The sequence below is a fragment of the Passer montanus genome, unplaced genomic scaffold (genome assembly GCF_014805655.1).
Source record: "Passer montanus isolate IOZ18808 unplaced genomic scaffold, ASM1480565v1 scaffold20, whole genome shotgun sequence".
NCBI classification, from domain to species: Eukaryota; Metazoa; Chordata; class Aves; order Passeriformes; family Passeridae; genus Passer; species Passer montanus.
In genome coordinates, this window is record NW_024366592.1 from 6,087,522 (window position 1) to 6,114,835 (window position 27,314).

General features: G+C 42.1%; 1 protein-coding gene across 4 annotated transcripts in view; it reads right to left on the reverse strand.

Moving 5' to 3' along the window:
* Positions 1 to 549: 549 nt before the first annotated feature.
* Positions 550 to 27,314, reverse strand: part of LRP6 (LDL receptor related protein 6) — a 116,308-nt gene continuing 89,543 nt past the window's right edge. For 3 of the 4 annotated variants that reach the window (XM_039708072.1, XM_039708073.1, XM_039708070.1), the window contains 11 exons: positions 24,866 to 25,068; positions 22,061 to 22,272; positions 21,688 to 21,878; positions 17,347 to 17,556; positions 15,985 to 16,110; positions 14,386 to 14,622; positions 12,601 to 12,711; positions 10,576 to 10,806; positions 9,665 to 9,801; positions 8,406 to 8,503; positions 550 to 6,384 (listed from right to left, as the gene is read on the reverse strand). In XM_039708072.1, coding sequence (XP_039564006.1) covers positions 6,093 to 6,384; positions 8,406 to 8,503; positions 9,665 to 9,801; positions 10,576 to 10,806; positions 12,601 to 12,711; positions 14,386 to 14,622; positions 15,985 to 16,110; positions 17,347 to 17,556; positions 21,688 to 21,878; positions 22,061 to 22,272; positions 24,866 to 25,068 — 2,048 coding nt within the window. In that variant the 3' untranslated portion in view covers positions 550 to 6,092. The remainder of the gene's footprint in view (positions 6,385 to 8,405; positions 8,504 to 9,664; positions 9,802 to 10,575; positions 10,807 to 12,600; positions 12,712 to 14,385; positions 14,623 to 15,984; positions 16,111 to 17,346; positions 17,557 to 21,687; positions 21,879 to 22,060; positions 22,273 to 24,865; positions 25,069 to 27,314) is intronic. The other variant, XM_039708071.1, reaches the window with a different exon arrangement.

Below are 27,314 nucleotides of genomic sequence, written 5' to 3' on the forward strand. Positions count from 1 at the left end.
GGGGATGTGACTTGGCCAGGCCTCCGTGCAGAAAAACTGGAGCTGCAAAAGTCTCAGTACAGCCAGATACAAACTAATACAAAACCATGCATTTTTTCCCCAAACCAGTGGATGCAAGTGGAGTGGGGAATTCCTGTGCTGAGTTTATAAATTCAGAACTGGTTCTTCTCCAATTATTTGTTACAGCAACAGGACGAGGGGTTGGGGGAATTTCTTTCACATTTTGAAGTTAAAGGTTTCTCTCTTGGTGAACATTTCCGTAGAGATTTCAAGAATCAGCAGTGTCCAAAACGGTCACCTGGCACCTGATAAAGATTCCTTTGGTAAAATAATCTGGTTGGTAAACCAACCTCAGGGATCAATAATTGAGACTTTAAGCTTTAAAAAATCGTCAGTTGCACTGCAAATCCATGTGTCTGCAGAGCCTTCTACAGCATCAGAAAACTCAGCCCATTCTGACTTTTATGGAAAGCAAAGACACACATTGTACCTTTAATTACCTGTCCTCCAGATGCTGAAATAAAATGCAACATACCTCTCCTTTTTCACTCTTAGTTTTATTATAAAAATCAACATTTCATTTGTTACAACTCAGTTTATAGTAATAATTGGAAAGGATTTTTGTACAAGGTTTATATACACCGTACAAGTAAAGCACTTTATTTTACAAAAAAAAAAAAAAAAAAAAAAAGTTAGTGAATGAGTGAATAGGGCTGGCCAAATGTTGGCCATTATAATATAAATACATCCTTGCAAAGCACCATCGTACTGAAGTTGATGAACAAGAGACACCAGCTGGCTTTAAGACAATGACAAACAGTGATTAAAGCTTACAAAAAAAGAACAAACAAAACAAACCAAAAACAAAACAAAGAGTTAAAATCTGAAAGCAGCACCAGATCCTTCACTTGCAAACAAGGCTAGTTCAGCTCAAGCCTGGTGGTATCCTCTTTACAAAAAAAAACTGCCCTTTTCCACTGACTCTCCCCTGCATGGCTTAAGGCTGCAGCAATTTTAATCAGGATTTCAGAGCTGCTCCTGGTTCATTCAGAGAGGGGAACACTGCTTCTCCAACAGTTTGTAACAACCACCCTGCCCTCTGCTAGGACAATCCTGAATCAAACACCAACACTTCACTTACCTGCACAGTTCTGGTGTGAGTCACCAGTCCCTATAAATTCCTTCTCTTTTAAAAGATGGAAAAGAAAGAAAATTTTGGATCATTACTGTATTTTGATTTCTTTTAGAAAAGAAACTGACTGTTTTGTAACCCTTTTCAAACTATTAGTTCATTCCTAACTTATTGGCAACGTTTATATGTCACCTGCCATTAAGTTAAAGGTTAATTTTCAAGCCACACCAACACCAAAATGCAATTAAAAAATCTCATTGCTATGAAAGCAATTTCTGAATAGCAATGCTTAAAAACTGTGTGACAAACATGATCAAGGCAAAAAGGTCAGGAAAAGAAAGTTATTGAATTCTTCTTAATAGTTATTTTGAAGAAGTCATCTGATCCAACAGCATGTGTGACCAGGGAGTTCTGTAGCTCAAGAGTTCCCCCCAGAATGGTCCTAATTAATTAATCTGAGATTTGCCAAGCAATCAGGAATGGAAATTATATTCAAGACAGTGGCCTTTTCTTCATCTTAGCACAGGTTTAACTACTTTAGAGCTTAAACTGTGTTTAGGACTTACCAATGAAGCCATCTCTAGAGAATAAACAGAGAAGCAATGCAGAGCTTGCATCAAGGCCCATTAGAGTAATAAATAGGAATGACAGGGATTTTCCACATGCACCTTCACTTGCAGCTGACTGCAGCACCTGCCATGTCAAGCAGTTTGGGTGCAATTTTCTTCATAATTAGGCTAGGGCTGCAGCAGACTGCTTTTCATGTCCCTACAAAACACAGAGGAGCTTTACTCATCTGCAAAATGGACTCCAAAAGTAGGGGAACTGTGTAAGAAATGTGCTCCCTCTCCTGCCTGGCCTGACAGAGCATTAAGGATTCAGGTGCTCTGCTGTCTGTTGCACAACCTGGCCAAAAGGAGCCCAGGGTGGGTGAGACACAGCAGGACAACACTCAGCATCAGCACTCTGGGAGTCAGGGAGGCTGAATCTATGCACAAGAGAAAATGATCAGCTTTGGGTAAGTGCCCATCATCAAAGATTTGGGTACCTGCACAGGCACTTGTACTTGCACGTGGGAAGGGAAATGCTGGGGCAGAAATCCAGAATTTACAGTGCAGAAAGTTTCAATTCAAATTTTCAACAGCAAAGTGAATCCTTTGATATCAAATGGCTCACTTATGTATTCTGCATTACTGTAAATATTTCATTTAATGTATGTGCACATGAAATTTTATTATTTATGAATTTATATTCATGGAGACCATTCTTTATTTCAAATGCAGATGCCATGTGCATGTTCCATTTATCACATTGAAATTATTTCCTAACAAATATCTTGGTATCTAAAAGCAGCGGGGAAATGAAGAGTGCCCCTTAGGAAGCCATGAACTGCATGCACCATGGCATGCCAGGTACAACTTTAAAAGGTAGACTTTGGGCTCACTAATGCTGCCATTTAAACAAGCAAAGTTTTCAAAAAATTATGCTGTAATGTCTTGTTCTGTTTTTTAGGTACAACAGACTGGGCATGCCAGCTATTCCCATCACCAGGCAGCCAGCCAGAACTGCCCAGTATCTACAGAGAGGAAAAGGTACACAAGGGTCCCTGTGTCAACGCCCTACTGTACCTGATGCTGTAGGATAAAGACCTTTATGTTTAACTGGAAGGACAAGGAACAATTTCCACTGCCATCAGTGACAGCCCTTCCATGCTAATGCAGCAAATCCACTTCAGCAATCTCCTGAATAGGCATGTCTGTGTTATCTATGATCCTAATACCTCAGTCAACTGGAGAAGCAGGAGAAAAGATGATCCTCACTAAGAGAGAGAGAGAATATGAATCACAACTGGCTCAATTCCAAAGGTCAACAAAGAGAAAATGTTCAGTCTCAGCATTTTTCCACTGGGAATGTATCAGGTGTGGGTACTGGTTGCATCAATAATTTGGAGATCTGCCCAAGAGAAGTTTCACAGATCAGCAGCTCTTTCAAAAATTTACTCCAGATTTACTGAGAAAATACATGTATTTACAAACTCATATGACAGCTTCCTGCCCAGACAAGGAACAGCCTGCTCTCTGTGCTGGATATTTTCAGTGGAAAACCCCAGCCTGTCCACTTCCACTCTCATGAACCTCCCAGAGCACCCAAAATATTTGATGCACAAATCGAAACATCTGTATCAGAAAGACCTGATCAAATCCTACACGGAATTTTATGGCAACCCCACTGACTTCAGCTGGGTTATGTGGATGTAAACCAGCACAGGAGGCAGCACAAGCCATATGCAGAGAATGTCTTTCTTCCAAAGAAATCCTTGCTTATAATTAACACACAGATTGCCTGCAGGAAGCTCCCTCCAAGGGGATGCCTCAGTGAGACAGTCCAGCTGCACCAGAAAGAGGATACCACTCCTTAAGCTCAACCATCCTGGAGTTTTTCAAAAAGAAATTGGCACACTGAGAAAAAAGCATTTTGCAAGAAGAGACCATTGCCATTGCAGTACAAGCACTTGGACTGAGATACAACAATACAATATTCTTCTGAGTTCATTAGTGCAAGTTTCCACATGTGAACCCCACACGGAATGCTGCACATGAAAAAATGTAAACAACAGAGAAATTCTAATTCTCATCGGTGTGCCAGCCTCACCCCCACCCTGACACACCCGCCCTCCCCCCTTCATATATATGGTTTTCAGTTCCCTTATAGTTCACAACACCCTCCTCAACATCCATCCTGCTGGACAACACAAGGAAGCTTCTCCACCAGCAAGGAAGAGCCAGAAGAACAGCTACCACAATTCCTAGAAACCTAGAATGCAGCTGGGCAAAAACCCCCTCAGTATGCCATCTTCAGAGACCAACAGCAATAGCCTGGAGATCACCAAGGCTGTTTAAAGATTCCTCAGGTATTCTGGACTAGCAGGAAAAACCCTTATTACAGATGGAATCCCAATGACAGTTTTCCTTGGAGCTGAAACCAAATGAGGATCCAGCACTCCAGATGAGTGGCAGCTAGCAAGAATAATTTGTCACTAATTTTGTCAACAGCATCAATTGCAAGCCCATGCCATCTTTTCAGACAGATTCTCTTTTAGTTGAAACTGGCTGGGAAGGAAGCAACAGAACAGTAAAACCCAAAAGGCGCCTCTGGAAAGTTGCTATCCCCATTCCATACCCAAAGGTGAGGGGGCAGGAGCTCCCAGGACCTTTGTTTTGAGAGAGAAGACTCAGAGGGCCAGTCTGTGAAGGCACTGAGCACCTTCAGTGGAGGAGATGTCAAAAGAAGGTGCAAATGCACAATGCCACCTCAGACCAGGCATACTGTGTGCTCTGCTGCAGACATACAAATTCAAAGCACTGCACTGGAGTCCAAGAGGAGTTAACAATATCCTAGGTTGCCCCTTAAACTACACAAATAATGTTTTCACTCGATTAATAATCTCCCTGTGAAAATCACCATGGTGAGGCTGATGGGAGAAGGGGCGAAATATGACAATATACAAAAATAGAGATGTGAATATAAAATGGTTTGGTTAAGAATATCTTAAAATTTGACATTCACAGCGGTTAATACTTAAGTATTAAACTCACACCACGCAAAAGAGGAGGTATGTCAAAATCATACTGAGAAAAACTGGCTTTACCTAACACAGAGAAAACGTGAGCAGTTAATACAGCAGGGGAACCCCTTCCAATGATCAAAACATCAATTTTTCTTATGGACAGTTGTTCCACTGAAAGTTAAATGCTTCCTTACTAGGAAAAAATAATATATATATATATTTATATATATGATTTGTATACTGTGATATCAATATACACTGAAAGTACTGCAAGGATATATTATTCATTTACAGTAAAACTAACAATCCATGGTTAAATTTATAGATTATAAATATGCTGTCTATATTATATGTGGTATAAAAATATTTGACATTTTGTGGGCACTAGGTCAAAATAAGATTTTCTTTTTTAAGGGACTAAAAATCATTCAGGTATATGCATATTACCCTTGTCAATGATGTGAGAATCGTACTGACCTGGTACAAAACAGAGTCCTACCACGCTGGCAATGTGAGGAGGGTAATGTATAGCATGATAATCACTGCATGACAAGGCTAATTAGGAGAAAACCCGGCATTTACAGCAGCCCAGTTCTAGCAGTACTTTAAATAGAAATATCATGAATTTAAGTGACACGGGCAGGAAGAAAGGATGGAGAAAAGACAAGAAAACCTAACTGGGGTTAAAAACCAAATTTTAAGATACACCCAACAAAAATAACTGAAATTCCAGAAGCAGGGAGAAAGCTTTAAACGCTCTCATTTGTTAAATGCATTAAGGAAAAACAGAGGTGCATTCATTTAAAAAAGTGTGCAATTGATTTTCTGGATTCACTGCTACGACTGCTGTATTCCTGTAGAAAACAAAGCCCTTTGTGTAAGGTTAATATCTGTCCTGACTGCATTTTCAAGTTTAACTTCAGTTGCTGGCCCTCTGCAGTTAACATAGAGGTTATTTGGCTACTTCCAAGTATCTATGGTATGCTGCTCTGAGACGGACTTCTTTATTATTAATTACTTTAAACATTTTTGGTATTGACAAAACCCACGGACAAGAAACACATCCCAGTCCTTCCATTTCCTTACGCGCTCAGCCACTTCACTGGATTAAGGCATGTTTTTGTGTTCCGCTTGCAAAAATAAAAACTTTTTGTACAAACGCCTGGCTTCTTTTATACAAAAAAAATTCTCTTCTCCTTATGGCACAAGCAGCAGCTGCTGTTTAAGAAAAATATATAAATATCCTTTTTTTTTTTTCTTTTTTTTTGAATTCTTCTGTACAAACATCTCCAGCGCCCCTCCGCCCCGCACCGAGCTGTACAGTCCCCCCTGCCCTCAGAACCTCAGAACAACGTGGGTATTTACAGCGGGCGCGGGGCGGGGGGCTGCCCCTCACGACGAGTCGGTGCAGGGCGACGGCGGCGGCGGGTACAGGTGGTGCGAGTAGCTGCGCTCCGTGAAGGGCGACGGCGGGCAGCTCTCGCAGTTCTCCTCGGCCGACAGGTACTGGCTGCGCGGCGTGGGCGGCGGCGGCACCGGCTCCGAGTCGTAGTTGAGGTCGCTGGTGTAGCCCTTGGCGGCGGCCGCGGGCAGCCGGCGGCTGGGCGCGTAGTCGCTGTCGCACACGTCCGTGCTGCACGGCGTGGTGGGCGGCGCGAAGTGCCGGTAGCTGTAGGGCCGGTAGCTGCGCGGGGAGAAAGGGTCACTCTTCCTTCCCCTCAAAGGGAAGGTGGGAACACAAAGCAAACTCTACAATAATGGCAACCTCGCCAAACTACCCTGCGGAAGGGCTACAGCGCTGGGCTTTACTGGCGGAAAATGAATTTTGTGCCCCGAACGGATGGAATTGGACAGCGGGCCGCGTTTGGTGGAAGTATTCTATCATCCCCTTTGGGTTAATTTAATCCGTAGTGTTTGTTAGTTCCCCGTCCCTGGAAGTGCTCCTGGACAGGGCATGCAGTAACCTGGGCTAGTGGAAGATGTCCCTGCCCGTGGCAGAGAGTGGAACTGATGGGCTGAAGTTCCCTGCCAGCCACAGCATTCCCTGCTGCCAAGATCCCTGGAGAGCCCAGGTTTGCTCAGTGCTTCCCAGTCTCCAGATGTTTCAGAGGTGCAAGGAGCACCTGTAAGAGCTGGTGCTGTGCCACAGAATGTCCTCAGCCACTGCTCCTGTCACAGCCCACAACAGGCTCCCTAAGGGCTTAATTGAGGCAGAAAAAGTTGCTGCTAAGACAGGGAGGGCACGGGTGTGCATGTGCCTCTGTAACAGCTGTGTTGCAATTATGATTCTGTTTCCATTAGGCAGTTTCTGGATACTGACTTCCAAGGCCAGACAGAAGGACTGAAAATTACCTGGCACACTCAGGAGAAGCATTCTTTAGAGAAGTAACTGGGATGAAATTCTCAAGGGCTGCTACCACAAAATATCTTTTAAAATGAGCCCAAGATAGTTTCAAGGAAACAAATTAGAAAGAGAAGTGCATGGTAACTACAACTCCCAGCATCACAGTCAGTGGCTGGGAACAGGAGGGATGCAGCTCCTCTATAGTCAGGTCAGAATATTAGGAAAGAAGTAAGATCAGAAGCAGCAAGAGCAGTGTTTATTTTTGGGTGGGGGAGCATTTGGAAAATATCAACCCCTATGCTACATCCCGAATATAATTTATAATACTGAAAGTCACATCAGCTAACCAGCAGATGACCCATGCTGGTGCCTGAATTTGGTTTCTTTCATTAGAAAATTACTTGTAATTTTAAAAGATTTTTCATATGGCTGCAAGGGATCATTATAAACATCTGGTCTGACCTTCTGCACAACAGAGGCCATATTTTCTGCTAATGGAGAGGAGATGTCTGTTCAGCCCCAGAGACCTCATTACCCAAAGCCCCCAAAGGCTCTGTGTTAGGGAGGCACATCTTTCACACAAATACAGCACTCTCTTCTCACTGACCACATCTACTGGTGATTTGGGAGGGGAATCTTTACAGCCTTGGGTAGCAGGGGTATGTGGCTCTATTTTTGGTAACTTGCTATAAAATCATAACTCCAGCATTCTTACAGGGAAGGTAAGAAAAATACATTCAAACAGATAAAATGCATGCTCATAAATACTAGTCAAGAGAAAATAAAGCAAAAGGTTAGCAATCTTTTCCAGATATTAACCCTTAATGTGTCAAACCAGAAATCCTGTGCTTTATCTAGGCAACAATGTTACTTCTGACTTATTAGCCTTTATGTTGCCAACTTTTCCTCCACAGGGTATTTGCATATAATTTCTGATAATTACGTGACAAATTATTTATGGCAGAAGCCTAAAAAAGGCAGGGTTCACTCCAGGGTAAGTTTTTTTTTTGTCTCCAAAATACTCATGGCACTGCATTTCTTTTGGCATGTAGTTAGTTTTGTGATGAGTGCTGTCATTCTCCCTAAGGAATATAACCCCCAGGGATGGATCACTGCTCACTTAGTGCATGATTTGCCTCAAACAGTGCTGCACTTCCACACAGGCAGCAGTGACATGGTACACGTGAGCCCTTGGTATTAAAACCAAATTATGCTGTGAGAGGAGCCATTTAAGCACCAGTTTAGTGCTTGCAGAATTAGGGCCTTTGATTGTAATTCTTCCAGAGCAGAGGCTGCCTTTATTCTGCATTTTCTACACTAACTGCTTTGATCCTGACAGAAGCTATTGTAACAGTAATTACCTGTAGGATCTATGAGTGGATGGGCTGTTTGAAGAATAACCAAATTCCATGGTATAGTGTGAACGTTCAGTAGCTGGTGATGGTGGTGGGTTCAAAATCTAAGGAGTAAGAAAGGGAAAAAGGCACTTTTAAAAAGGAAAGATACAAAGGGAACTTGAGAAAACACCAGTTTATAGTTTTTAGTACTGTCTAATAGGAACCTTAAGTAAAGAACTGCATACATAGCCCTCCCAGCAAACAGGATTTTTTCCTGTTTATTCCCCAGCTCTTAAGCAGACCCTGGAAATGCCATTTGTTGCCATTCCTATTGGCTACAACTAAGCTCTTCTCAAAAAACACTGACTGCTTTGGCTATTTTGACACAGCCAGTGCTGAGAAGTAAAGTTGCAGCAAGCTGTTCAATTCTAGATTGTCACTAGGGACACCACTGCCCAAGGCAGACTGGCAGAGCTCTGCTCCTGCAAGCTGCAGTATTGCTCTGATTATAATACTTGCAGCATGCTGGCCAAGGCAAGCATTCCTTCCCTATGCAGGCATGTTCTTACTCCATGTATTTGGGTTAATTTAAAGCAGATTTGAAACCTGATCAGTTGATTCTCAGAACTGAGAACCGACAGTTGAAGATTCCAGCCTTCACTGACCAAGCATGGGACTCTTTAACACTCGACAGTGGCTTGGTGAGCTCCATAAAAATACCCAAACCAACCACCACAGATGCCAGAAGTGAAGAGACAGGGAGCCCCTGGGGCTGGCACCAACTGTTACACAGCATTAGTGCAGCACACTGCACATTTGTGATGGAGGGATGTTATGGAACTGCAAAACACTTGTTTACTTCTTTACCCGTCACTTGTAAGACACATGACACAAAGCTTCATTTTAATTCCTTCAAAGGTCTGTACAGAATCAACCTTAGTTTTACCTTCAGAGGCACATGGCAGAGTATAATGAAAGGAGATCTCTCTGCCAGAGCTGCTCAACTTCTACAGGGATTTTTTCATCTCTCCTGACATTCAATCTAATGTCTTTCTTCCTGGCGCTTCTCTCACAACCTTTTTTTTAATTAAGTGAAAATTTCTAGACCATTTTGGAAAAAGACAATCCTCTTCCCTTTCAAAATCACTTATTCCATATCCAAACAAGTTTATTAGACTAGAATTCTATATCAAAACATTAATCTGTCAATTGATTGACCTTTAGAAAGACACTGTCACTTCCCTGGAAGTTATTAAAGGTTTATGAATACCAGAATGACTTACTGGAGGAAAGTAAGTGCCTTTGGTACTCGAAGAACTGCTGGAGGAGGCTCCTGTAACATGGGCCCTGTCATAGGGTGGGCCACTGCTCCCTCCCATAATGCTGAGGGAGCTGATGACAGATTTACCTCGAGACATACCTGAAGAACAGAGATGTATGTCACTATTCAATTCTTCCTCAATTCACAGACAAAAAGAAGCTTAAAAAAATAATCCGGAGGACAACAGCAGTATAAGCAGAACTTGGAAACCCAAAATTAATTATCTTGGTATTAAAACCAACTTATGCTGTGAAAGGAGCCTGCTGGATCTAAAAGCCACAAGTTACAGTACATATTTAATCAATATATACAGAAGCAATGCATACAGATGAAGTGCAATGTTGTGGTTAAGTTTTACTTTTTGAACAGCGGTAGTATCATGTGCTTGGACTGGTATTGGAAAATTCATCGTTAAATGAAATAAGCTGAGACCAAAGTTATTGCTGATCATTACAGACTTGGCAAGAAGTCTCACAAGCATACAAACTTAGACTGCAAACCTACCAAGAATAATTACATAATGTTTAAAGTCCCATGAATATAACTCTGTGTAACTTTACCCTGTACTGTTGTGAAACTTTGCTGGTGCTACAATAGCCCAGAAAGGGGATTCCTTAGCTGCAAAAGAAGAAAATGCACAATGCGTGCATTTATTGAAGCTTAGATTTTGCTAAGTACCTAAACGCTTGTGAACAGCACAGGTACAATAGCAGTTCATTATTGTGAAGAAGGATGGCAACAAGCCTTGGCAGTCCTGGCTTCCCACAGCTTCCAAGAAGTGCATCTGGAGCAGACATTTCCTGTACACAGATGCACAGCATCCTCAAGTGCAGCTGTGGGGTGCCAGGGACAAGGATCACTCCCTTTACTCACCAGGCAGAGACCCTGACAGAGAGCTTGGGTGAGGCACGTAGCCCAGAGGCACCAAGGCTGGCCCTTGCACCACGTAATCATTGGTCATGGTTTCCCCGTCACCCTTCATGCGTGGGCACAGCACCCTCTGGCAGATGAAGTACATTGCTCCCACCACAAAGACTGTGAGGATCACACCAATGATGGAGCCTATGGTGTTGTTGGGCTGTGGTGCAGGTTCCTCCGTTGTGTCTAAAAGGGAAAAGGAAAATCAGACCATGTAAGTAAAGACCAACATCAGTTTTTCTTGCATCTTTCCACTTTCCTCCCCTTCTGCAGGCAGACAACAACTTTCAAATTAATATATGGGAGAAACAAACAGGCCCTAGGACAGGTCTGTTCAAAGACTCTGAGTGTCCATAAGGGCTACCTGCAGCCTCCAAGATGACCTCCAAACATGCCATGAGGTTTTTCCAATCACAAATAACAGGAAATGAGCAGTAAGTACATGCATGTGCAGGGGGAGTGATGGCCCTGCTCTTGCTTCAGGCTGACAAGCAGAGCTTTCCTTTGAACTTGAACAAGACCCATAGCCATATCTCCAGATGACACTGTACAGGGGACTCCTCTTATTCTTTTCTTGTCACTGAAGATGGCAACAACTGCTTTTAATGTCACACCTCAGCTATCAGGGTAACAGACTAGCACTCCCTTTTCTTAGCAGTCTAGCAATCACTTATGGTGTACCACCTTGACTGTTCAGCAGTGATGAATTTGGGATTTGCTGCTGTTCATGAAACTACCTAAACTACTCCACATCTGACCCAGACTTATGGTTACAGATACAGCTGAGCATCAGCCTGAGAAGTGCCACCTTACGAGGAATCTGTACCCAAAACAATTATTCAACAGTCAAAATGAGTGACTTTCCCTACAAGACCAATTCTAAGCAATGATATTTCTGGGAGTAACTGACAACCCCCTGCCTGTGCTCATGAATTTGACAAGAAAGGCAGACTTTAAAGTATTTTCTGTTCTAGTCAGTGTTTTACATCTTAAGCATTACTGAATTTTTTTTCCTCAACACATTTTCTTCTCCCTGAACACCAAACCCACACTTGAACCAGCTTGTCACAGTCTACAGAGATAAGTAAACAGACTTCTGATCATAGTGAAAGAGGGATGGTGACAACTGCCATCTTATTCTGGGTGGGCCAATTTTCCATCCTCTGTTAAAAAACTGGAGAACATACGAAGTCTAATAAAGGGAACTACACAAGCCTGTGATAATGTCAGTAGTGACTTGGTAGCATGACAGAACATCTCTTAATACTCCTTCCTAAGATCAAGGGTCCAACTCTGGCTTTGCATTTTCAAATTATCTGTGTGCCAGCTGTGGTATATGGACCTCTAACACAAGACAAGATGTCTCTATTTACAATTTCTTTTCAAGCACCAACAGTGAAAGTGAACTTTTGAGTTGGAATTTTAAAGGCAGTGGCTTTCTTGTAGAGCCCTGGAGATTTCAAGGTAGGGGATATCACATGTTACAAATCAGAAATCAAGCTCAGAATTACATCCTTTCAAGATAAAACAAAGACATTTTAGAAGGTTTACTCTATAAACAGAGTGCTCCTCTGATTCTAAAAGCACCTGCTATTAATTCTCTGGATGAGAAAACCATGAAGCAGAGAAGTTATATATGAACGCTTCATGCTAATAAATATTTTTTAACATTGCTCCACCTCAGCATATAAACATTACAGTAAAAAAAACCTTTTACTTCTTTTAAAATTAAAAAAAACAGTAAAAAGAAACATAAGAGGCATTCTCTGCCTCAGAAACTACTTTTTCAGAATACAAATTATTTTTGTTATTCCTATTCCACCACATTATGCATTAGTTGCATGACAGCAGTTATGAAGCATTAATTCTGGGGACAACTAATTCAGTCTGCTTGGTGGAATAAAATCAAACTCGCAGGAAAGGTGAGAAGCAAATTTTGTATGCTGCAACCGAGTCTCCAGTCTCAGGCAGTACACTTACAACATCCTTGCTCATCAGAGCTGTCACTGCAGTCCAGGTTGTGATCACACTTCTTGCTTTTCCCGATGCACTGCCCACTGGCACAGCGGAACTGATCCGTTAAACACAGCACTGCAAAGAACCCCCACGCCAACAGTCAGCACCAGAAACTTCTCTTGAAAATCATTAGGAAATAAAGACACCAAAGCATACAATCAGGAGTATCTTGGGAGAGCTTGGAGGGCTGCAAGCTTCATTTCTGGAAGTAGTCAGTGGAACACTGTCAGTCAGTCACGTGAACCCTGCAGAACAAGTGACTCAGTGTTCTGTTGAGGACAGTGCACACTGGTACCTGGGCTTTACTGCCTGCTTACAGTAAGAACACTACAAGATAAAGTGACCCTCATCTAAAATAACCCAGAGGCCATTCAGAAGACAGGCACTTATCCCAGGACATGGTTATTGCAATATTACCGTGAGAATCTCCAAACCCAAGCATTTACTGTAATATAAGAGAGAAGAATTAAGTTATGAAAAATAAATCTGCCAAACCATGATAATAAAATTGTTTAAGAAAGATAGATGTCCTTCTTGATGTCCTTGTGCTCTTCCTGTAAACCAGAAAAGTCCTCAATCATGAGACAATATGTTGACAACTTGACATTATGTTTTTAAACTGAAACAAAGGACAAAATATAAAACTGAAGCTTTGCTAGTACACTGAAAAAATAAAAGGTGCTGCAGGCAAGGTGTTGGCTGCTGCTGTTTCCACATATTCCTGCCTCCTGTTTCTCATAAATCCAGAAATCCTTTTTTGTCTTCAGCTGAATTAAGAAGTCAAACTAAAGGCTTTTCTGATTTGTAATGAACTTGAACACTCTCAGCAACAGGACCACTTTGAAGGTGATAAACAGCCCCTAGTCCGACATCTCCAGTTGCTGAATGACAACTGGGAAGTTAACTTGCGCAACACATTTTCAGATGTCAGCATCTCAGCTGGCTAATAATCACCTTTCAGCACACAGGAATTTCAGGTCTGTTTTTGTTTGAGCTGGAGCACATCTTTTGGAAAGGAATTTAGCCTTGATTTAAAGTAATTTCAACAGTCTCCTCAAAGAAGGAAAATGCACTGAAAGGATATAAAGAAGAAGCATCCTTTCAAGCTTACAAGCTGTCCCTACAACTCTTCACTACATCTGCAATTGGGATAGAGTGAGTTTACTCAGATTTCATGTTTTGTAGTGGTGGAACAGTTCAGATTTCACCAGCAAAACCTGTCCTCTCCAAAATGAACTTAATTCTCATTGTACTGGCAACAGCACTTCCCTCTCTAAAGATGGCTTAAATACTCTTCCTTTTGCTGTGCTCTACAGAGGAGATCTTCAGAAATCTCTGTCTCTCACTCCTGCTTATTCAGAAAAGCTCATTTTGTTCAGGTATTGTAAAATAAACAATCCCAAAACCTTTACTCAGTACAAGGTACACAAAAAGCTATGACAAGGATTTGCTCCACTTTGTAGTTCGCTCCCAGATGCTAGGTTTTTAGAGCTTAAAATCACGCCATTTTTGATAGTACTTTTCACAAACAGCATTTAAGCCACTCTGATGGAGATCGCTCTTAATTTCCACTTCACAAGTAGAGAAACGAAAGTATGGAGTTATGAAATAACTTCTGTTTAACAGACCAGTTTAAAAACTAGCAGAACTTTGGATCTTTTCAAATCCTGCTCAGCAGTAACAGAGGTACTCCTCCCAGTGTCCCTGTGACAGGTACATCTCCATCCCACTTGGCAGTATCCCCCGTACCTTCGCAGTTCTTCTCGTCCGAGTTGTCCTGGCAATTGGCCTCCCCGTTGCAGCGCAGGGCACTGTCTATGCACTGCCCACTCTCACACTGGAACTGGCTCTCAGAGCACACTGGGCAGTTCTTCTCGTCACTGTGGTCCTCACACTCAGTGAAGCCATCGCAGCGCCAGGCCACCGGGATGCAGTCAATCTCACCTGTGAAACAGGTGAACTGCTGAGGGGAGCATGTTGGTGGTTCTTTGAAAATCAAGCAAACAAATAGAAGTTAAACATCCAGGTGAACAAACAGCAGATCAGGACAGGTAAGGACAAGAGCGCAGCTGCTTTCCTATGTCAAAGCAGCTGATGAGCAACGTGCCACATCATAAGGTCACTTCCACAGCCACTGCGTTCACAGCCACTTTTGCAGACCTTGAGGCCAGTGTGACTGATGCAGGCTCACATCAACGAAGGCTTGACAGACGAAGAACAAGGGGAACAGAGAAACATGCACACTCAAAACACATTTATTTTCCTCCCTTCCCACTTCAGACTGTCACACCTTTCTGTTTGTAAGACTTCAAGTCAAAGTCATCATACTCTTCAACTCCCCCTTTCCTGCAACACCACTGTATACACAGCCAGTGGCTTACTCTCCTTTTCATGTTTGACAGTCATTGTATAGAAGATGTTAAAAGGATGTAATTTGCTGCAGATGGATGCACTATGACTCAGTGTCTAGTTATGTGCCCTTCACAGCTCTATTCAGTCAAAATTATTTTAAAACAAAAAACTGCTCCATCTAGTCAAGTTCCTCTACCTCAACACATCTGTTAGCTGTTATTTAACATTTACTACATTAACTGTTAATCTCAGGCAGTAAGTAAGTGTGGGTCTTTTCCCTTTTTTTAATCCCCCTTTCCTCCTGCGGCTTTTTGGCCTGGTATTAAACTTGCTCTGAGAAAATATCTGGATTATGTTAGCTCTTGTTCCATTGTGAGACCACACGTCGCCTCGATGGCGAGATGATTGCATAATAAATCCATTCAGTCCAGTGGCACCAAAGTGCCTGTCCTCTCCCCCATTCCAGCCCCACCCCTGGAGACACCAGGGCGTGGGCTACAGTGGCCATATCTACATGGAAGGAGGCCACTTGCCCTCCTGGGACTGCAGTTCAGAAAGACACACACAGGGTGAGCTTGGGGAGGACAACAGAGAAGAACAAAACAGCACAGGCTGTGCAATGTGCCAGAATGTGAGAATCTACCACTGCCTGAAAAGGCAGAGCATGGGGAGTGACAGCAAAAAAGTAATAAAAATCATACAATTAAAGAATGAAGTTGAAATAATAAGTTGAGTCTGAAGTGTGAGTCTTAAGTAGAAAGGGTGAACAGAAACCCTTTTTCAACAGTTAGGGATTTTTTTCTTCTTCACTTACTCCTTCTCAATACCTGCAAATTTAGCTGGAGGGTGGAGGGAAAGAGGTGAGTCTGTACAGGTGTGTAACAGCACCTGGTGCACTGTCACATTCCTCTGGCTCAGAAGCCATCCCTGCAGATGGAGACCCTCCCCAAGGCCAAAGCTAAGAGCTCAGTGGCACAGAACTTGGGAAGGACTCACCTCCGCAGGACAGCTCATCCTGCAGCAGCACCAGGTGCACGGGGCAAGAGCAGCGCGTGGAGCCGTCCCCCTTCACAATGCAAATGTGGGAGCAGCCACCATTATCCTGAGAGCACGGATGTTGTCCTAGGATTTTAAAAATAAGACAGGGACTGATAAGAAATCCCCAATTATTTTATGACCTTTCAGTCATTTCTTCATTACCCTCTACCCCCTGGGGAGGGGATTAATGAGAAATCTCTGTTAATGTTGTATTTTGTTGTGTGTATTTCTCCCTTTACACACATCTATAATTATACATTGATAACTCTCGATGATCTGAAACTACTCTTAAGAATTTATACTAGAACAGTACTCCAAGCATTTTGCTTCTTGCTACTAGCAGTAGTTCTCCACAGCAAATCGCACATTAGCAATACAAAAAGATGTCTTGGATTCCATACTTCATTTTCTCTACCAAAGACCATTAAAAAAATAAACTTTTCTAATTTACAAATTCTGAAGCTTCCACACAATCTCTGAAACTCAAATTAACATGCTCTAGATAAATATGTCTCTTCATTTTAATGTTTAATAAGGACAACATACTTCTCTTGGAACTCCTGACAGATTTACTGAGATTAATAGCACACAAAACTAGTAGTAGTCTGCACTGATGTTTTAATTAAACATCCCCAGACATTTTTCTACATATTTCTCCAAGGCATGCACCACAGCCTACTAACCAGGCCTATTTCCTCCAGGATGACAGCAACTCCACTGCTTTAACCATTAATCTCCCACCACTTCAAGCATGTGTGTGTGGAAAGGCCTGGTAAGCAGAAACTTCTTAACATGCAGCCATGATCAACACAAATTGCTATTTAATACACACTTCCTTTGTGCAATGCAACATTGCTCTTCTGTCAATTCCCTTTCAGTATGAAATACCACCACCAAAAATTGTTCACTTTGCCTTCAAGGCAGGCAGTGCACTGAAACATTGACAGCTGGTGACAGGCCCTGAGAGCTGTGCTTGCCTAAACAGTGAACACCCAATAGCAATGCACCAGCATGATCCAGAAAGTCCTCTCTTAGGGATAACAGGATATTTCCACGGTGTCTAGAGACACTCAAATGCCAGGTGCCTGGATGGGACTACCAATCAAGTTGTCATCAGCAACAAAACATGATGCTGGAGCTGTGATAGAATTCCAGTCAGTTGCCAAGTGCCTGAAGGAAACAACCTAACAGCACCGATACCAACTTCTCACCCCCTCCATCTGCACTGATGTTGATCAGCAACAAGGCACAACAGGCTCGTGTCTCTTGGCTCGAGTCTCAGAGGCTCTGTTTGCACCTGCAAGCAGGGATTGCACTCACTGTACTCCTGCAGGTTGAGCTCCTTCACAGCGTGGATGTCACTGAGTTGTGCAATACGAGCCTGGACCTTTGTACGTCCTTCTCGACCGGTCATATCAATCTTCTCAATCATCTGCTGCTGCCTGTCAATCCAGTACAGCCAGTTCTCAAAGACAGTTAGTCCCACAGGCTGCAAGATATTGGAGTCTTCCAGAACGATCCTGTTAGCACCTGCAGAAGGGAGAGAGTGCTTTGGTTCAACTAGGCAAAACTGTCAGAAACATCTCCTACACTACTCACACCATTATTTTTCACTATTTTTATGCTACTGGCTAAGCCTGCTACAAAAACCCAGGCAATTCTGGGTCCTCTGATGCAAGACTAATGCATTTTGCAGACAGATGATCAAATATATTTTTTTCAGCTTTCACCAAGAAGAGAGTTTTTGTGCTCAAAAAATATCTAGCGTATTTAAGAAGCACCTGGAGTGGAGGGGCTCATCTCTCATGAGCCTTTCCAGTCTCTTATCAATATGATGGAAATCAGTAGTTCTTTTCATTCTTTCCCTTTTTTGAGAGATTAATTGCTTTGTCTTGCCATACAACAGGGAATAAGAAAATGGATTATTGGCTTCAGCTAACCCATACAAGATAAATTCCAAGTGAAAGCAGGGTAATTAGGACTTCTCACATGAATGATGAGATTAACACTTCTGACTTCCTCATGTTCTTTTCTTTCAGCTACATTACCTCCACTAAGCTATTAGTGCTAAACTGGGAATGCTCCTTTCTTTCTAGCAAAGCCTTACTTTCCTGAGTTCCTTTAGCAATCACCAGGAGCAGACAAGAGGCCTTACACCTCTGAAGAGTGGCTGTTGATTTCTATGCCAGATTTTCTGGCATTAATACAGTCAAGAGCAACTGTCACATTTCATGGTTAACTCTCCACATGAACAGAACACAGTCAACAGTTGCTTTAAAAGTATCACTAAACTCTGAAGACAGTGAAGGCTTTGTAATTCACACAGAAGAAAAATGTTAGTCAAAACCTGAGGGCTCAGGAGGGAGGCTTAATCCATGCTTCCTTTATTTAACACGATGACGTGCTCATTAACAGTCAAATATTCAGTGAGTTGATCAGATTCTGAGCACAAAATTACTTGCAAAGCACATGGAATCTGCTTCAATTTTGAGAAGCTGAAATAGGATCACACAAGTCAAGCTAAAGCTTGAAAATTTACCTCTAAATCCTGGTGTTTCTGATATCTGAGCTCACTGCTGTGCTTATTTTTCACTTCTACTACAGCAAACAATAGCTTGACATTGTTCATCCATAGAATGATTTACCCTAAGTTTTTATATTTTTGTTCTGTACAAATATACTAGAATAACTGAATATCAGGGGAGAAAATCTACCTTAGCCACCCAAGATAACTTTACAGGACAGAAGACACATGTACTTCATGATTTTATACTTTGAATAAATTCTATCCCTCTCTGCTTTGTTTAGTAGCATGAAGGGTTTTTTTTGTTTGAGAATTTAATCAACATTATATCAATGATGATGACTTAGAAACAAACTATGAAAAATGTATTTATCTCCTTTTCACTAAATGCACAGAGAGCTCAGAAGTAACCTTCCAAATATTTACCAAGCATTAAAACCTGAAGGAAAACATGGGAATTCAAATCAGCTGGGCTGGGCTCTCACCACCACTTTGGAGCAACACCAGCAATGATCTGATTAAGAAAACACGTTGATGAATTCTGAAGGAGGTTATACCCAGACTGATGTAGAAATTAATAGACTGAGTGATGTAAGTCAACCTAAATAACTGCAACCATCTATTAAACTCCAATAACATGACTAATTCTGTCAGGAAAAGGTAAGAAACAGAAACCTGCATCTTGAGAAATAAAGTTAAGCTGAGAATAGGGTAAAATGCAAGGAAGACAGGAAGGAATACAAAAGCTAAAACCTTGACCTACCCAAATGTAGTCTGTACATGCCCTGCTCTGCCATGCCCATGTCAATCAGCATGGCATTTTGCAGTATGTTCCTAAAACTCTGAAGCTTAATATTTTCACTCCCTTAATGTCTTAATCTTGCTTTTTAATATTTGTGACCATGTGTAACTGACTATTTCTGACTAAATTGAGACATTAAATCCCTTCTTCCATAAACCAACAATGAAACCCAAAGCTGACTCATCAGGGTGCTAGTCTCCTTTATTGGGAATGTCAGATGAAAGGGAGACATGATTAGGAGGAGCTTTGTCTCCTGGCATCACCATCCCCTTTCCAGCAATACCATTTATAAAAAGACTTAAAACCAACCAAATAAATACAAAAATCCGGACACACCCATAGCTCATTCTATTTCCAAATAAAAATTACTTAATTCCAGAATCATTAGACATTTCCAAATCGCACTAATTATTCTGGAATAGAAGAACTAATTTCCAAATAGTTTCCATGGCAGGGAGCTAATTCCAGTCATCTTTTCATAAACAACCCCTTAATCATGTGAAGAATCTGGTTAACTTCAATAGGATCTCCCATTTGGGCAGAATAACCAAGTCCTAACTGTATGCCTGAAGGACAGGGAGGAAAAGAAGGACTACATCACATAAAAGCCATCCTAGCTGTCCTTGTCTTCACGGGTACTGGAATCTATAGAACTGACAGAGCAAGAGACTGAATGTTTTTAAGAAGCTAACATGCAGAAAAATTACTCTGCTGGTCAAAAGAGCTTATTAATCAGCATTCCTAAGCACAGGAATGCATCTCAGCAGTCAGCAATTCATTGTGGTGATTATACCAATGTATTTGTGGTGCAAATGGCAAAACGCAAGGGAGGTTTTGGAATGGTTTTTTCTTGTGCTCTTCGAAATATGGTTTGTAAAGTAAAAACTTTTACTACATAACATTGGTGATCCAGCAGCCACATCTTTAAGGAAAAAAAAACCAGAAGCAGAATCATTAAAGCTAGACTGAATTAGAATTTAGACCCATCTCCTTGTCTGGTGTCCTAATTTCAGGCAGATAACAGACAAAGACAGAAATAAAGCACATGTAATATTCTCCTGCCTGTTACTCTACTCATGCAAACCCTGGATCTGGGACAGCTTGGAATGTACCAAACAACACCACAGCACTTTTTTTGTTGTTGTTCTTTAATAATTCACTGACTCAGGTTGTGTTTTGCATTTTAAAACAGTAAAGAATCATCATATCACAGTTCAGTAGTGACCCTGCATCTTCCAGTAACACACCACTGAAAAAAATTACTGTCTTTCTGAGCTTTAATTCCAACCATTTAGAAAAAACAAAATGTTTTCCAAACCAAAAGCTTATTCTAGGAACTTAAAAAAAGGCTGAAAATCCAAGTGGTGTCAACAGGGTTACATGCTGCTACTTTGAATGAAGGTACCATGTCATAAGTGGAAGACATTACCACAAACATTACTGCAAGCTGTCATAACTCCTTTTATGTTTTCAGCTCTCACATCCAGCCCAATCTGTATCACAAATTAGTACTGATGCTACATGAGGCAGCTGAGCTGATCCAGCACTTTGCTGGATTAGACTGGTAAATGAAAGACATTTGTCTTTCTTACCCAATCTGGGCCATATAATTTTCCCCTCTTCTCTTGCTCCACTTCTGGTTGCTTGCTGGACTCTGTCCTGAACCAGTGCAGCTTTCCAAGCCAAGAGAACACCATTCTCTATTTGTCTTTTTCTGTATAATGTTGTTAGGTTATTGTTAAATGGGCTGAATGAACTCATAGAGGAGGCGAGAAAAGCAGCAAAACCAATCTTGGGGAGCAAGCAAGGAGAATTCCACAGCTGGAAGAGGAAGGTTTTTGTCTTTTGAGGACAGAGGGATGTTACATCTTGTCTATCCTTCTCACATCTTTTCACCCCATATGACAGGTACAAAAGTAACCTGGACACCTGCTGCTTCAACTCTGCAGGACATATTTTTCCACTAACAGGGAACTTTCCTCTGATTGACAGATTACTGCACCAAAAGCAATGCCTTTAAAAACAACCCTGTTTGTCCAATTTCCAAAACTGCTGCTATTTATTCGTCAACTGACTTTGGGAAACTACACGAAGGTTTTGCAGTGAGAAACCAAAGTAAATAGCATGTGTAGCAATTAATAATGCAAATCACAGAGTCATGAAACTGTAAAGACACGCTGCATGAATCATGCACATTCCCTGGCTGGGAATTCAGGGAGTGATTAGAATCATAGTACAGACTGTTTATAGTAGGAAGGAAAAGATGACACCTTTCTCTGCATTCCCCCACACCCACACCACACCAATGAGTCACTGAATTAAGGTGCTACTCTACCTGAAAGGTCACTGCTTTCAATTCTGCGCAGGTCTGAGTCAGCCCAGAACAACTTGCCCAGCTGGCTGTCAACAGCTAAGGCGATGGGCTTGCTCAAACCGCTGAAAAAAAGGACTTCTCGCTCAGTTCCATCTAATGCTGCTCTCTCAATTTTAGGAGATCTCTCCTGAAGGTTGGTGAAATACATGTATCTGGAACAGGAATGATTAGAGGAAAAAAAAGGTTAATTTGATCTTTCCACATTTTTGCTATAAATCCAAGACATCTTAACAAATGTCAAAGTTGTTTTTCATTCTGACAAACAGAAAACAAGCTGCAGTAAGAAGAAAACAACTTGATTCTCAAAACCCTGGGCCTGAGTTTCCCCACATACCCTTTCTCTGGATTCACCACAATGGCTCTGGGCCTATCCTGATCCCCCTTGAGCACCACTCCCATGGGTCTCCCATCCAGGCGAGTCACGTTGATGACGTTGGTGGCCTCGCAGGTCCAGTAGATGTAGCGGCTGTAGATGTCAATGCTCAGGTCGTAGGGCTGCATGTCCAGGTTCTGATTGGGAACTGGACTTGTCACAACAGTGAGGCTCTGCAAAGGAAAGAGAAACAACACACAGGAGAACATTTCATCTTAATCTAATGTGAATAACTTTATTTGTAATGGATGCACCATGTCTAAATACTGCTCAGAAAAGGGAGACAGCCAAAATATTAGCATGAAGTAAGGAGAGACCCAGGTTCTGTTGCCACATCAACACCTTTGATAAGATAGAGACACTTAGTTCTGATGGTTTGCTGTAATGGCAATCACACAAGCTGACTGCAGCTTGTAAGACTTTGCAAGTTTGACCAGTAAGTCCAAATTGTCTCTGTGTTCAAGGTCCAGAGTCAGCTCCTGTATTTGCTCTACTTCTGTGACAACTCAAGAGTTCAGTTTGGATAGACCCAAACCCAGCACATTTAACACTCTACAATAGAAATGTACCACCACTAATTCCCAAAGCTGCAGCTGAGCAGAGAAAAACAAAGGCAAAGTGAGGCCAGACAGCCCTTGAAACACTGGCCTCATTCTTGTCCACCATTGCTGCAATCTCAGTTGGAAGACATGAGGGTGGTTAATAAATGGAAGGCAGCTCTGCCAAAGATGGAAAGGACACCAGCCAGTGTACAACACTGACTTCAGAGCATTTCCAGCTAACACCTTACTAGTTGAAGGTCTTGCCTTCTACTGGTCTAGACTTCTGGAGTTGGCATGCCATTTTCTTCTTTTTTAATTATTATTACTTTTAGAAAGAACCTCATCAACACATTTCATGAACTTTTCTAGAATTCTGAAGAGGATTAATAAATCAGTAAACATGTCCTACATAACCATTTTGGAAGCCATGGTTATGAAGTGAGCAGCCTCTACCCTCTCATCTCCAAATTAAACTTCACCAGAAAATTTGCCTAACTTTTTTGGCTTGTCACCTCTATGAAATGGTGTGCCTGCAAGTCTTCCATTTGTTTATTCTGCTGAAGCTGGCAAAAACATGGTGGCTTTGACTAGTTTTGGCTATTATTTAGATATTCCAAAATTAAAAGCATTGCTAAATTAAGAGTTAAGGCTGAAGGGCATACAGCAAGATCCAACTACTACCACACCCACCACCAGAAACCACACTCTTAAAATTCAACTGAATATAGCACCTCTTTTGTGTTGTGCTGCTCATCTTAGTCTCTCGCTCATCCCACATTCAAAAAAACAGTAAGAAAAGATCTATTTTAAAATGAAAAATCAAATAAGCAGTTACTGGTCACAGCTAACCTCACTAAACTTGCATATTGGGTTTGTATGGCCAGGTTTTGGTTGGGGTGGGGGGCTATAGGGATGGGTTCTCTGAGAAGGTGCTGGAAGCAGAGCCAACGCCACCGAATCCAGGATGGTCCCACCACCAGCCAAGGCTGGGCCAATCAGGGATGCTGGTAACACCTCTGGGATAACATATTTAAGAGGGGAAAAAAGTTATTGGGCAGAAGCAACTGCAGTCAGAGAAGAGTGGAATGAGAATATGTGAGAGGAACAGCCCTGCAAACACCAAAGGCAGTGAGGAAGGAGGGGCAAGAGCTGTTCCAGGACTCCCCTGTGCCCCTGCAGCCCATGGAGGGCACTGAGGTGCAGAGATCCACTGCAGACCCTGGAAGAGCCCTTGCTGGAGCAGGGGGATGCCCAAAGGAGGCTGTGACCCCATGGGAAACCCCATGAAGAGAAGAGCCCACACTGGAGCAGGTTTCCTGGTAGGATGGGTGACCCTGTGAGGGACCCTGAGGGACTGCACCCCATAGGAAGGACCCACACTGGAGCAGTTCATGAAGTATAGGAAGGGCTCATTTTGGAGGGAGAAGTTAATGGAATACTATCTCTGGTGGGAGTGACCCTACACTGGAGCAGGGAGAAGACTCCTCTCAATGAGGAGGAAACAGTGGCTGAACAAAGTGTGATGAACAGACTGTAATCCCTTATCCCAGCTCATAAGCCTTTTGGTGTATCTTGTTTCCCCTGTCCAGCAGAGGAGGGAAGTGACAGGGTGGTTTAGGTGGGTGTCTGGCCACCAGCCAGGGTTGAACCACCACAGTCTGTATTACCTTTTGCCTTCTACCCTACTCTACTTTCTCTGTATTCTCCAGTCAAATATATTTTCCCAAGCCTGCTACATGTTTTACAGGTTCAGTCTAGTCACTCCATGCCCCTGTGATTTACAACAACTCTCTTCCTAGCTGCTCCAGAACCTGGGAGGCTCCAGACACAGCAGTGTGCTCACACAGTTCCAGCCTCCTCGTTTCAGAGGATCTACCCCTGCACTCTGCTCACATACCTTTGTCACACCCCCGTTTCTCCCAAGAACCTTCCCTTCCACGTTTCATATCTCAAATATGGGCTTCAAACAGCTTCCAGACAAAAGACAGTGTTGAGCAAATAATGTGCTGGGAACAACAGTATGCTCAGGCTGGCCTTGGTTTTCTGTGTTTTATTTATTGCTGCAGCTCCCAGATTTACTGGATTACTGGGATTTACTCAGATGACTGAGGGCTCCAGAAAACTCCGTTTTGCCAAGGGACACAAGGGACAGTAACCTAGGGGTGCATCTGAACTATCCCCACACGAGCAGTCATTGTTCAGCAGTCCCACCCCCTCAGGGTACCTGGCTGCCATCCTCCTGTGCCTTGCGGATGATGTTCTGCCGGGAGTCAATCCAGTAGAGCTGCTTGTCCAGGGGGTCGTAATCGATGGCGCGGACGTTGCGGAGGCTGTGGATGGGGAGGATGATGTCTGGGCTCTGCTGCTCGTCTATCACCATGCGATTGATCGCGTTCTTCTGGCTGAACAACAGAAAGGTGGTAGGAGCTGGATGGGTTAAAAAAAGAAAAGGGGTTGAAAGGGTTACACGTGGCAATAACACTGGGCATTTTTATGTTTAAGAATGACAACTGCAATCCGTAACCAGACATTTATTTCATTCCCCTTTTCCCTCTTCCTTTGCCAAAACCAAACAAAAAATCAAAACATAACAATCCCAATATCTGATGAGTATGAAAGCCTTTCAAATTAACTCTTTTTACTATAAATGCCTGTATGTGAATGTGATAGGCAAAGATCATATTTTCTAAGTGGCAGGACTAGTGAATGCGAAGACTTCTGTCAAAAGCATCTCAAAGAAGAATGGTCAATTATGCCTCTCAAAGAAGTGTCCACTTTCTTTCTAAAGGGGTCTCAGGGAAATGCAGCTTCACTATATTGAAGTTGAACCATTTGCTAGGTGCATTCCTACTTGCAGAGGAAGGTAAGAAAAAGCCAGCACTGGTTCCTTATTTAGATGTTTCAGGGAAAAGAGATTGACAGTGGTTCCGTCCTGTTCCTACAAATCCTTTTTCTGCCTGTACTGGAATGAAACAACTAATTCAAAGGAAAATTTCTTAACTGTGTATGAGGCTGTGTTTTTGGAGAAAAATGCATTTGCTCTTCTCAAAGCTATGTATTTTTACTATTTCTAGGTGGTTATCTGGGAACGACAACCTGCAATGAGAAAAAGAAATCTGATATACTGCCCTGCAAAAATTTCCTGGACAAATGTTTGTTCTTTGTAATTAGAAATACCATCAAAGAGCAGAAGGTAAGATTTCTTACACCCCATACAGCTGGAGTTTACCAGCTGTAACTTATAGTAAGTACACAAAGCATTTAATACATCATTGAAAAAAATTATCTCTGTATTACATAACTGGGAAAGAAATCAGAGAAGGTAGTGAAAGCATTTTCCTTTTTCAGAGGGTTCTTTTCAATAATGCTCTACCTGAAGCCACTGCTGTGCAAGATGGTACAAGAGCAAATTGCCAGAAATGCAGTTGAAGCCTCCCTGAAGTTTGTACAATCAATTCTCTACAACCCAAGTCTGTGGAGAGATTAGCAGTGGGACACTGCATTCATTTACCAGCCTGTAAAACAGGTAATGCAGCACCTGGGAAAGGGGAGGAAGCAAAAGTCTCCTAGAGAACATCATCACCTTGCTTTGTTATTTTAGCATAGCTTTGAACAGCTGTTCGGACTGCTGGGAAAGAAAAGAGGCAGGGAGGAGTTTCCTTGGAAACCAACACTCTCTCCTAACATCTTATAACAATCAGGCCTAATTGCAAGGTATTTTTGCTTTCTGGAAAATCTCTATTTTCCCTCCAAGCACTTCTCCAATGATTTAAGCTGCCTTCTACTTAGCTCTAAACCGTGTAAGAAAGCACAAAAAAAAAAAAAAAGGCAAAACCAAGTTTATATGAATGTGTACAGCAAGACAATGGATTCAGAAACATCAGTATTCTTACCAAGAAATTATGATAGCAATGGAAAGGGAAAAAACTTAAGGTAAACATGTAAGCACCTAAAATTATTTCTACTCTTCCCCAAAGATACCCTCTCACTTTCTAAGACTGCCTGGCTTACAACTTTGAATTGATGGCTCATTATAAAAAGCAACAGCAGAATTTCTCCCCTTGAGACTCCACATCTCTGAAACAGTACCAATTTCAGAAATCCCTTTCCAGTTTTCATCATTCTCCCTCCCAACAGTCACATATTTTAACTGTATTTTTGGCAGCAGGCAAATGGAGTGCATTGAGTATGTCTCCTGTGTAACCCTGCCTTCCAACTTCATGACACGTGGTAGGTCTGAAGAGATCCCACCAGAGTATAATTAAAAGAACCTATGCATGCATGAGCAGGGTATTCTGGAAGGGAGGACCTCTAGACAGGGCCTGGACTAATAATGTTCAGGAGGTACATAAGCAAGTAATACAGGCAAAAGAAAGTTAAAACAATTCATGCTCCAATTACAGTGTCCAAAAAAAGGAATTAAATTATACACAGAGAGGCCTAAATCTCTAATTAGCTACAAATGAGAAGCTGGAAATTTCCCAGGTTTGAATATGGCAGAGGAAAACTCCTAATACCCCACAAAGAGCCCTAAACTCTACCATGGGGAGATGGTTCTATTTGCTTGCAATGTATTTCCTATATTTTGCTCCTTGCTCTGTTTCCAGAAGCATTTTCACAAGAAAAACATGACCTTTGATCATTCTGTTACTTTTTCTCCACTGGAAGTCAAA